Source organism: Gregarina niphandrodes, assembly GCF_000223845.1.
Source record: "Gregarina niphandrodes unplaced genomic scaffold scaffold00033, whole genome shotgun sequence".
NCBI lineage: Eukaryota > Apicomplexa > Conoidasida > Eugregarinorida > Gregarinidae > Gregarina > Gregarina niphandrodes.
In genome coordinates, this window is record NW_011645802.1 from 57223 (window position 1) to 67692 (window position 10470).

At 55.0% G+C, this 10470-nt stretch overlaps 8 protein-coding genes across 8 annotated transcripts; 7 read left to right on the top strand and 1 right to left on the bottom strand.

Moving 5' to 3' along the window:
- Window positions 1–324: 324 nt before the first annotated feature.
- GNI_130780 (hypothetical protein) lies at window positions 325–1011 on the top strand (the record flags this gene model as incomplete). Its single annotated transcript, XM_011133852.1, has 1 exon — window positions 325–1011. One exon carries the CDS (start codon window positions 325–327, stop codon window positions 1009–1011), a length of 687 nt encoding a protein of 228 aa, XP_011132154.1.
- A 321-nt stretch (window positions 1012–1332) lies between these two features.
- Window positions 1333–1896, top strand: GNI_130790 (hypothetical protein; the record flags this gene model as incomplete). Its single annotated transcript, XM_011133853.1, has 2 exons — window positions 1333–1416; window positions 1549–1896. 2 exons carry the CDS (start codon window positions 1333–1335, stop codon window positions 1894–1896), a joined length of 432 nt encoding a protein of 143 aa, XP_011132155.1.
- Window positions 1897–2339: 443 nt separating this feature from the next.
- On the top strand, window positions 2340–3834 carry GNI_130800 (tubulin beta chain; the record flags this gene model as incomplete). Its single annotated transcript, XM_011133854.1, has 2 exons — window positions 2340–2574; window positions 2750–3834. 2 exons carry the CDS (start codon window positions 2340–2342, stop codon window positions 3832–3834), a joined length of 1320 nt encoding a protein of 439 aa, XP_011132156.1.
- A 325-nt stretch (window positions 3835–4159) lies between these two features.
- GNI_130810 (putative protein phosphatase 2C) lies at window positions 4160–5800 on the top strand (the record flags this gene model as incomplete). Its single annotated transcript, XM_011133855.1, has 1 exon — window positions 4160–5800. The coding sequence occupies one exon, from the start codon at window positions 4160–4162 to the stop codon at window positions 5798–5800; it is 1641 nt and encodes a 546-aa protein (XP_011132157.1).
- A 466-nt stretch (window positions 5801–6266) lies between these two features.
- Window positions 6267–6416, top strand: GNI_130820 (hypothetical protein; the record flags this gene model as incomplete). The annotated part of the gene is made up of 1 exon (XM_011133856.1): window positions 6267–6416. The coding sequence occupies one exon, from the start codon at window positions 6267–6269 to the stop codon at window positions 6414–6416; it is 150 nt and encodes a 49-aa protein (XP_011132158.1).
- Window positions 6417–6777: 361 nt separating this feature from the next.
- Window positions 6778–8676, top strand: GNI_130830 (asparagine synthase; the record flags this gene model as incomplete). The annotated part of the gene is made up of 1 exon (XM_011133857.1): window positions 6778–8676. The coding sequence occupies one exon, from the start codon at window positions 6778–6780 to the stop codon at window positions 8674–8676; it is 1899 nt and encodes a 632-aa protein (XP_011132159.1).
- A 169-nt stretch (window positions 8677–8845) lies between these two features.
- GNI_130840 (hypothetical protein) lies at window positions 8846–10008 on the bottom strand (the record flags this gene model as incomplete). The annotated part of the gene is made up of 2 exons (XM_011133858.1): window positions 8846–9861; window positions 9945–10008. 2 exons carry the CDS (start codon window positions 10006–10008, stop codon window positions 8846–8848), a joined length of 1080 nt encoding a protein of 359 aa, XP_011132160.1.
- Window positions 10009–10016: 8 nt separating this feature from the next.
- Window positions 10017–10376, top strand: GNI_130850 (hypothetical protein; the record flags this gene model as incomplete). The annotated part of the gene is made up of 1 exon (XM_011133859.1): window positions 10017–10376. A coding segment is annotated over one exon (360 nt), but the record flags the coding sequence as incomplete, so codon positions are not given.
- Between the last annotated feature and the right edge of the window lie 94 nt (window positions 10377–10470).

A 10470-nucleotide genomic window follows, 5' to 3' on the forward strand; every position in this document is an offset into this window, starting at 1 on the left:
GTGCCGAGTGGACGTGCGCGGGCGGCCACGGCGTCGGAGGTGAGTGGTCCGTCGGCGCGTCGCGTCTTTCTCGGGAGCGACCCGCGGTCGAGCGTGGAGTCTGGACGTCCGCGTCGCGGGGGGTTGTTGAAGCGGCCTTCGCTCTTCGCCGCGGACGAGCGACGTAGCGATGACCCGCGACCGCCGCGCCGTCCCACGACTGGTACGGAGCGTGAGTCGCCGCTGCGTCTGGCCAGCGGCGTCTCAGCGCGCGGCGCTCGACCGGTGCACGTCACACACGTGTGCGACACTCGCAAGGCACACGCGGGCGACTCTCCAATGATGATGCCGACCCTCGCGGCTACGGGCAGCGCCGACCCGCCGCCGCAGCTGCCGTCTGCCTTCGAAGAACACCGGTCGGGCAACAGACTTGGACATCCCGTCAACGGACATTTGGGCAGTGGTTCATTCGGCGGTGGTTCGTTCGGCGGTGGTGCTTTAAACAGCGGTCCCTTGAACAGTGGTCGTCTGGGCGTTGCGGGGAACTCGGACCACTTTGGAGGCGGTTCCGGCGGTGAACACTACTCAGAGCACTTGGGTGCAGACCACTTGGGTGCAGACCACTTGGGTGTTGTTGGCGCAGGGAGTGGCGGTTCGGTGGCCGGTCATGGACCGCGAATGCAGCGGAGTACGGAATTGAGTGTCCGGGACGTGTTGCCGAGTCGTACGGTGCCGGAATTAGGGGGGCACACGCGGCCTCCATTGCGCAAGTTCGCGGGCGAAGAGTTCATACGTCTGCAACAACCCAAGGTGATCTCGCCGGACTGGGGCTCTTGTGCCGCGTACGCCAAAGCCCACCGATGCAAACTCGCCGACGGCGCCATTTCCGACCACCCCGATGACAGCGGCTTGGTCGTGGGCGTCGTCGTCACTGACGACCAGCTACTCGGCCAACTTGTCGACCAAGAATTCAAAGCTTGCGACCCGACCGTTAATATACTTAAGTCTCTCAGCTCCTCCTATTGCGAATGACTTGGACCATAAGCGATCAAGTCGACCACCCACTGAGCTCTAAGTGGACAATCAAAACCAGTCAATTAATCCCCCTCCCCTTCTAGTTAGTTTAGCCCCTCCACATTGCAGACGCTTTCGTTCGCGTCTTAAACCAACCAACCAACCTGTCGTTGTTTTACATTCTTTGTCTGGGATTTAATCTATGAGAGGGGCCAAGTGAAAGGATATCCAGGTCAGGAAGGTGAAGGGAGTGCCTCGGTCCAGGTGAAGGGAGGGCTTCGGTCTAGGTGAAGAGAGGGCCTCGGTCTAGGTGAAGCGGGGCCTTGGTCAGTTTTTAAAATGTCCACTTTCCAGAGTCCGTATTTCCAGCAGCAGTTGGCCATTGCGGTGCAAGCCGAAAGGGTGCTGGCAGTCCGCGACAAGGTAAGCGAAGGAGGCCCGGCTTGATATCCAAACAAGTGTCTGAATTTGACAGAGGGGGGGAGGGGGAACACTCACTCTGCGGTTCAGAAAAGCCTTGTCCGGCTGCGGTGGGGGCCACAGTTCTGCACTCAGTTGGTGAAGAGGAGCCGAGAAGCAGAAGAGTGTCGAGAGTACATTTCGGCCCTAACGCAGCCCAGCCACCCGGTCCGTGTAACCCGGACCGGGTACGTTTATAAACGATTATCAGACCCGGCGGCCGTGAACCATTCTGCCGCATTCGAAATACTCAGTGCCCCAACGGCCCTCGAACTCAACCAGAAGGAACGAGCGGCGCTTGTGCGTGAGATCGAGGCGCTCAAGAAACAGCAGAAAGATGAACTCCGGAAACTAGTCGACCTGAAACCCGACTTCAACGCCAACCCGGAACTCCGATTCTTGCTCAACCAACGCGAAGATGACGAAAGCTCCGATGACGCATGAGCATCTCACCCAACCTGGCTGTGTTCACCCAACACGGACAACGGTAGTCACTCAACAGAGGGCCCTGTATGTACCACCATCAGCACGCTATGGTCGGCAGCAGCCACTCACAGACTTTGTACGAACCCGATACGAGCACTCGGCCCGCTGGAGCACTCAGCCCGCTAGAGTACTCAGCCCGCTGGGCCGCTGTGCAACAAAGATTGCTTAGCTGCTGCGCTGCTAGCTGCTGCACCTACTAGCAGCAACCGCCGAAGCCAACCCACGCCGCTACAGTGGCAACTTGTCTGATCTAACAGTTCCGCCACACATCCTGGGCATTTCCCTCCAGCTGCCAGCTGCACATTTCCCTCTAGCAGCCTTCGCCCTGTTGCCTGGAGTCCAAACCGCTGGGACTTGGGAGGAGCTCGTCCCCGTCAGCTTTTTGTTTTTTGAAAAGAAGAATGGCGCGTGAGATCGTGCACATCCAGACAGGGCAGTGCGGCAACCAAACTGGTTTGAAGTTCTGGGAAGTAATATCAGACGAGCACGGAATCGGACAGGATGGATGGGCCATTGATCCAGCCGCAACGAAAACGGATTGTGCTTCGGTCTTCTATCACCAAGCCAATAACGATAGATTTGTCCCCCGGGCAGTTCTCGTAGACCTCGAATCGGGGGTGACTGACGCTATCAAAGGTACCGTCTACTCACACACCGCCCTACTTCAACACTTGTGTCAAACTCACACACTTTGTGTCAAACTCACACACTTTGTGTCAAACTCGCACACTTGTGTCAAACTCACACACCTTGTGTCAAACTCGCACACTGTGTCAAACTCACATACTGTGTCAATCCTGCACTTTTGCAGCCAGTCCGTTGGGAAAGTTGTTCAAGCCGGATAACTTTATCTTTGGTTACTCTGGAGCGGGTAATAACTGGGCGAAAGGCCATTACACGGACGGTGCGGGGATGGTGGAGCAGATTATGGACGTGGTGCATCGTGAGGCTGAGGCGTGTGACTGTTTGCAGGGTTTCCAATTGACACAGTCACTGGGTGGCGGTACTGGTTCTGGGTTAGGCACTTTGTTGTTGTCTAAGATCCGCGAAGAATTTCCAGACCGAATTCTGGAGTCATTTGCGGTGTTTCCTTCTCCGAAAGTTTCGGACACGGTGGTAGAGCCGTACAACGCGACATTGTCGGTGCATCAGTTAGTTGAGAATGCAGATGCGGTGCATGTTATTGACAACGAAGCTTTATACGACATTTGTTTAAACACACTGAAGTTGACGAAGCCGACGTACGACGATTTGAACAACTTAGTGTCACAGACGATGAGTGGTGTGACAGCTTGTGTGCGATTTCCTGGACAACTGAATTCGGATCTGCGGAAGCTGTGTGTCAATCTTATACCATTCCCCCGACTACACTTTTTCATGATAGGCTTTGCACCGTTATGTGGTTATGATGGTCAAGCATATCGTGCAGTAACGGTGGCGGAGTTAACGCAGCAATTGTTCGACGCGAAGAACATGATGTGCGCTTGCGATCCTCGAACAGGACGGTACCTAACGGCATCAGTAACCTTCCGCGGAAAGTTGAGTACGAAAGAAATGGACGACCAAATGGCTTCCATCCAACAAAAGAACTCCAATCACTTCGTCGACTGGATTCCTAACAATATTCTGTCCAGCGTCTGTAATGTACCTCCCCGTGGTCTGGACCTATCTGCCACATTCATCGGCAACTCCACAGCAATCAAAGGCATGTTCGATAGAGTCTACACACAGTTCACTGCTATGTTTAAACGTCGTGCGTACTTCTTCTGGTACGCAGCTGAAGGCATGGACGCTCTCGAATTCACCGAAGCCGGATCCAACATGAACGACCTTGTCGCAGAGTATGCCCAACACCAAGAACCTTGCGCTAATGACGACCTAGAATATGAAGACTAAAGCATCGACTCCCTAGCATCTACTCCCTAGCATCTACTCCATAGCGTCCTGCACCCTCCGAGTCAGGGTCGGGGTCAGGTTTCAGCCGTCGCTGTGTGTGTCCCGTCCCAGGGTGTACTCATGTGGCCCAATTGGGCGCAACATTTTCCTTTTCAAAACAACAATAAAAAACATGACGACTGTGCGCTCCACGGTACCCCACTCTGGTTCCTGCCCGCCTGCCTTCCTCTCCCTCATTTGGATGTCCTTTGCGCAGAGAGGGCTCCTGATCAGGACGGTGTTGCCCAGCCTGGTGAACAGCCGGAACTGTCACCGGGAGGACCCTATGGTGGTGTACTGTGAGGCGCCGGCGAACTGGAACTTGAATGAGGAGAGGGCGACCTTCGCTTCGCGTCCGCCGAGTCTCTACCCTTTTACCAATGCAGATGCGGATGCAGAGGCAAATGCGAAGCCGAATTGCGGTGGGGCGGATTCGAACCCGGGAGTGGCCGATTCCAACTCATCGTCGAACTCGGCTGGAGGAAACTCGGCCGCTGGAAGTTGGAGTCGTACCAGTGCCAGCGGGTGGAGCAAGACACGGACACCGTACTTCCGACACGCGGACAACGGCGGTCTATACCCAAAACAGGTGACGACGCCACTCATGTTCTCCGACTGCGGGTCGTTGAAGGAACTCCAGGCGGCAGAGCAAGCGCGCGACAAGACCTACGAAGAGACGCTGACGCGACAACCCACGGACTGGATGTTTCCCGCGGCAATGCGGCAGAGCAACTCCAACCACCCTGTGGAAGACCGAGGTGTTTTTGCCACTCTGTCTTACGCGGGCAATTTTGTGGCCGGCACGGAGCCTGCAATAAATTCTGGTGGCGCTCAAGACTGTGGTAGCACTCAAACTTCTGATGGCAGTCAAGACTATAGTGGCGCCCAAACTTGTGATGACGCCCAAGACCCCAGTTCCGTGTCTGGGAGAAAAGCTGAGTTGATAGACGGGGAACAATCGGGTCGACAGTGGATGATGGCGGCAGTGATTGATGGGCACTCCGGTTGGCAGACGTCGGAATATGTGGCGAAGAACTTAGCGAAGTTTGTGGACAGCGGTTTGCGACGTGTACGGGGAGTGCTGACAGCGGATCGATTGCGGGACGTGCTGACGGATTCCTTTTTGTCGCTGGATGAGAGTTTGCGACAGAAGGTGATTGGTGCGGTGGAGTTGGGGCACAGTTTGGCGGGTAAGCCGGGTGCGACGACAGCCTGTTGTCTTCTCAATGGTGAGTATGTGGTAATGGCGAATGTAGGTGATTCTCGTGCCTACTTGTGTCGTGCCGGACGGCCGGTGGCCCTGAATGCGTGTCACAATGCAGGAGACCCAGTGGAGAGTGCACGACTAAAGGCCGACCACCCGCATGACCCAGACATCATCCGTTGTCACGAACCGGCGCCTCAAAACACGCGTGTGGTCAGAGACCCGCCGCCGAACTGGTTACTCAAACTGGCTACGGTTACTGGAATACACGACTACTCGCAACCCCGCCCGCCTACGCCTGCCTGCTATGTCAAGGGCCGTCTGCAATTAACTCGTGCTTTCGGAGACTTCTATCTCAAAGACGCAAAATTCGCAAACGACTGGACACGCCGCAAACTCATGGTCGGCCTCCCCCATAGTTTTCCCTACATAACTGCGCGACCAGAGATCACCATACTCAAACAAGACTACGCCGCAGATGAGTTCATCATCATCGCCAGCGACGGCGTCTGGGATGAACTGACTCCGGAAGAAGCATGCGCTATCGCCAGCAACCATAACTCACCCGCCGCTGCCGCCACCGCCATCCAAAGAGCTGTAATCGAACGCGTTGCTTGGAAACACTACAAAACCAAAAGAGACATCACCTCCATGACCCCCAAACAACGCAGGGCACATATCGACGACATTACCTGCATTGTTATCGACCTCAAACCCCAGTAGACTCAATCGGGAAAGCCCGGTAGACTTAGGGGTACGGAATCTGTTGCAACAAGAAGGGAATCTGTTGCAACAGGGGCTGTTGTGCAACAGGGTTTTTTAAAAGCATCTTTTTGACCTCAAAACTATAGATCCGAGTGGATGTGTGCGATCTATTTTTAAAGAGAACATCAACGAAGTATTAGCTAAGGTATGCCAGCCGGGTCACATAGCTCTGCATACGGTTGAGTAGTTTCATCCTTTGTTTGCTGCACAGTGTTGTAGGGTATGACGTCAAGTGCACGCGGTCCTTGGTTAGATCAGTGTATGTTGTCAGCACGAGACTTACGTCATCCGGAGTACTCGAGTGGACAATTGAGTACTACCCGTGGTATTTCTGTGCAACGGATTCGGTACTCATATAACCCAGCGGCACCGCCCAGGTTCCGTCGCACAGTGCGACGGATTGGTCCTGATGGGAAAATAACATATGAGTTCGTACAAGACACACGCGGTTGCTTTAATGCAGACGGTTCTTACGCTAAAGATTATGAACTACCTCCCCTACAGTTCAATGTCTCTGCACAAGACAACGTACAAACAGATCAACAAGCTGGACAACATCTACAACCAGAACTAGTCAAGAATCAGATGCTCCTAGCACCCCCGCCTCTCTCACCCCTTGCTGACACCGGTAGGTCCACCGAAAGAGTGAGACAACTACAAGCTCTACTCGGAGACCAGATAGCCACCACACATGGAAAACCACCTCCTAGAGCCGCCCCCTTCTATGTAAGACAAATAAGAATGTGTCACTCACTTGCACACACCACACACACATATGACCGCACACACATGACCGCGCACACACATGACCGCACACACATGAGCGCACACACATGAGCGCACACATATGACCCATTATTTACGTAGCAATCCGGCGGGGTACACGCTGGTGATGAGACTCCCGTGGTCCTCCCCGTTTAAGTTAGTTTTTTTATATGGCTGAAAAAGCCTTCGAAACATTACTCTACGATGAAGACGATCTGTGTTGGATCCCTTCTATCGATCAAGAGTATCTGGACGGAAAGCAGCAAGCAAATGGGCGGCGGATAGTGTGCAATTTGGGCTGTGTCGAGTGGCAAACGGACCGTGTTGGTCTACAGCCTTTGTGCTGGAGGCTGAAGCCTTCCAGTTTGAATCTTGCCAATAATTCTCACAAAACGACGCAACGAGAAACTCAGTTGTCAATGGCACCTGTAGGGTACGTCGAAAGAGGAGGTGTGGAGTTTTCTATTATTCCACGGAGTTCAGAAGGATGGAAAGAGGTATCTCCCAGGTTCGTTTACACAGCCCGAAGCACGGAGACAAGCTCGACTGTGGTCACGACGCACCTGGACGGAGTACGTAATGGTGGTTCAATCTGCAGTAATGACTCGGTGGTTGTTACGACATCGTTGCGACCGGATCCTATCATATACGCCACAGAGCAGGCGATGATGGAGGGAGATATAGTTTTACCTGAGTTGGAATCTTTATTAAGGATAGCTGTAGCCGAAGCTGTAGTAGTTCCTCCTAGTGGGGAGGTGGACTTACTGTTCAGTGGTGGGTTAGACTCTACGATTTTGGCGGCTATAGTGAGTAGTATGTCGTCGAGTGTTAACTTGTGGAATGTCTCATTCGCTGGAGCCACAGCACCAGACCGTCTGACTGCCTTGGCCAGCTACGTCCAGCTCGTAGAACGTTCTCGACATGCGACAGGCTCGCAAAAAGTCTTACGGCTTTATTGCTACGATGTGTGCCCGGAAGAACACACACTATTACAGGATACGATTCTCTCGGCGTTGCACCCGCGAATGACATTAATGGACTACACCATCGGCAGCACGCTATTCATGGGATCGAGGATGCGCGGGAAACAGGTCACCTACGAGCAGGCCTGCGAATTACTGGGTCTGCCCTCTGCTCCCGACGAACGGCACGAGCACACACTCCTACGACTGCTGAAGGACGTGGATAACACCCTCTGCATGCCGCACCGCTCCACCTGGCGCGGAGAACCCGCGACCGGAGCGGAATCAGCCACCAAAGTGGACTCTATTGGGGGGGAACCGGCTGGGCATCGACAGGCTTCGTCCGGACAGGCTTCGTCCGGACAGGCTTCGTCCGGACAGGCTTCGTCCGGACATCGCCAGGCTTCGATCCTGCGGTGTTTCGCTTGCGAGAGATACGCGGCCAAGCCGAGCTGCGGGCTCTGTCGGAAGTGCTGTGTCGCAAGGGGACACGCGGAAGCCGTGCATCGTTGCGTTCCGCATAGAGTGAACCGCGCACCGAGCGAGACAGCGTCTGTCTTGACACGGCTGCAAACAAGTTGGCCGGCGCTGTACGCCGAGTTGCCAATGCGCGACCGACTCGTCGAAAAGCCTGGACCGAAAGTGTTGCTAAGTGGCAACGGAGCGGATGAACTGTTCGGCGGTTACGGACGTTATCGAACGTGCCAAAACGCGGAAGGATGTGGGGGCTGGCGTGACGAAATGGTCCGCGACCTGGCGAATCTTTGGACCAAAAACCTTGGTCGGGACACACGCGTACTCGGCACCGCCACGAACCATTGTGTGCGTGGCGCTCTCCCTTTCCTCAACCCCCGCCTGGTCGATTTCGTAGCCCACCTGCCCACCAACCTCCTGGCCCATGGCACGCCGGGATGCACGGCCCCCTTTTCGTTTGATAAAGCGCTCTTGAGGGAAGTGGCGCTGGATCGCCTTGACCTGGCCGTCTCGGCCCGTCTAAAAAAAAGAGCGATGCAGTTCGGGTCACGTTCTGCCATGTCCATCTTCGTCGACACGGAGCACAGCCGCCGGTCGTACAAGGGTGATTCGCTCTTCACCGACGTTTCTTGACACCGACGTTTCTTGACACATCATTGCTGTAACGTTGCGACCAGAAAAAATTGCTACATCGTTTGCGCTGTAACCGGTTGGTCACAAGTAGTTGACCGCTGTAGATGTTGTCTACTCAAAACGCACTCCACTGCTGTACAATAAAAAATGACTCACCTGTTGTGGGTCGTCATAAACCAGCGGGTCTCAGCTTTCTCGACAGATGGGTAGGTCTGGGTAGTGCGGCGGGTTTCCTATGTTTCGGGGGTCGCCATTCGGCGGGGTTGCGAGAATCTGGACGTGGAACAGGGTAAGGCTTGTCATGTCGATTGACGTGTCGATCGATTCCGTGTCGATCGATTCCATTAGTGAAGGTAGAAGGCTTCTTCTCCCAGCGTGGATCATTGAAGTTACCGGACTCGGGATTTCTAAACTCCAGTTCTCTCGAGTTAATACCGCCGGAGCCCCACTTTGTGCGGAGTTTGACGGAAGGTTCGTCGAGTTCTCCTCTTCCTCCACTATAAACCCAAGAGTTGTCGGGGTCTCGGCGGTGGGCAGTCTCGTCAAAGGGTAGTACCTCCGGTGACACGGAGCCTAGTTCTTCCTCGGAGCGGGCGAATCGTTTGTTTGAAGAAATCCAATATTTGCTCCGCGGTCCTTTCTTCCACTCCACGTCAGGGGAGATGCGCCTTTCTTCTGCCTGAGAGCGCCTCCGTCCGACCTTGAGCAACCTGCCTAGTATGGAATTCCGTTTCTTCGACTCGCGATCAGGAGAACCAAATTCCGATCCAGCTTCCGAACGCTGTTCGGTGTCATTGACTAAGAAGAGTTTGGAGCGTCGCTTGGCTGGGGAACGTTCCAAGGAGCGTCCGCGGCGAGGGGGCTCCTTGGAGAGAAGGTTGCCAGCCGATCGCGAGCGGGCGCGTTCAGGTCTTTCTGGCCCCGGACGTTTGAATAGCTCCATTGTCGACTTCCAGAATCCTTTCTTTACCTTTGATTGGTCCCTGGGGGGACTGACATCCCTCGGCAGACTCGTGAGAGAGTCCGCCAGAAAGTATTTCATCGAGGACTTGTCCATGGACTTCATGGAACCAAGTGAGTTCTGGGACTGCATCGGGCCTACGTGCCGCATCGTATTGAGGCCATAGTAGCCAGGACTGACTTGGTTCCAGGGCTCGGCCACTCTTATGGATGCGACAAGGCCACCTAAAAAGACTGTCTTCATGATGGCGTTAACTGCACCCGAGTTTGCACGTGGTTAATTGGCACCCCGATGGTTGTTCCCTCACCTTTGTCGAAGCCGCCGAGACTCCCATCGCAGACCATCATCCGGTCCGCTCGGCTCGGCCTCATGTTAAAAAATGAGGGACCAAGAAATGGTGCTGCCCACGCCGGGCACCGTCTACGACGTACACATGACCCCCCAGCTCCTTGGCCCCGATGGCCTCACAGCACCCGGCCCCGATGGGCTCACAGCACCCGTCCTGAGTCCCAACGGCCTCACAGCACCCGTCCTGAGTCCCGAGGACGACCGGGTGGTCTTTCTCTTCGACGTTGACGGCACGCTCTGCGAGTCGCAACAACAAGTCGCACCCGACATGAAGGCGTTGCTTCGTGAAGCCGCCCAAACCGTCGACGTTGGCCTCGTCAGCGGTTCCGACGCCGCCAAAGTACTGCGCCAGTTCGGCGTCGAACGGAAAGAACAACTTGCCCAGTTCGGCGTCCGGTTCTGCATGTTCGAAAATGGCGTCCTTTCTTACGACCTCGCCAAGCATCAAACGCTACATGAAGGTATGCCCCCCCCCTCCACCCCCC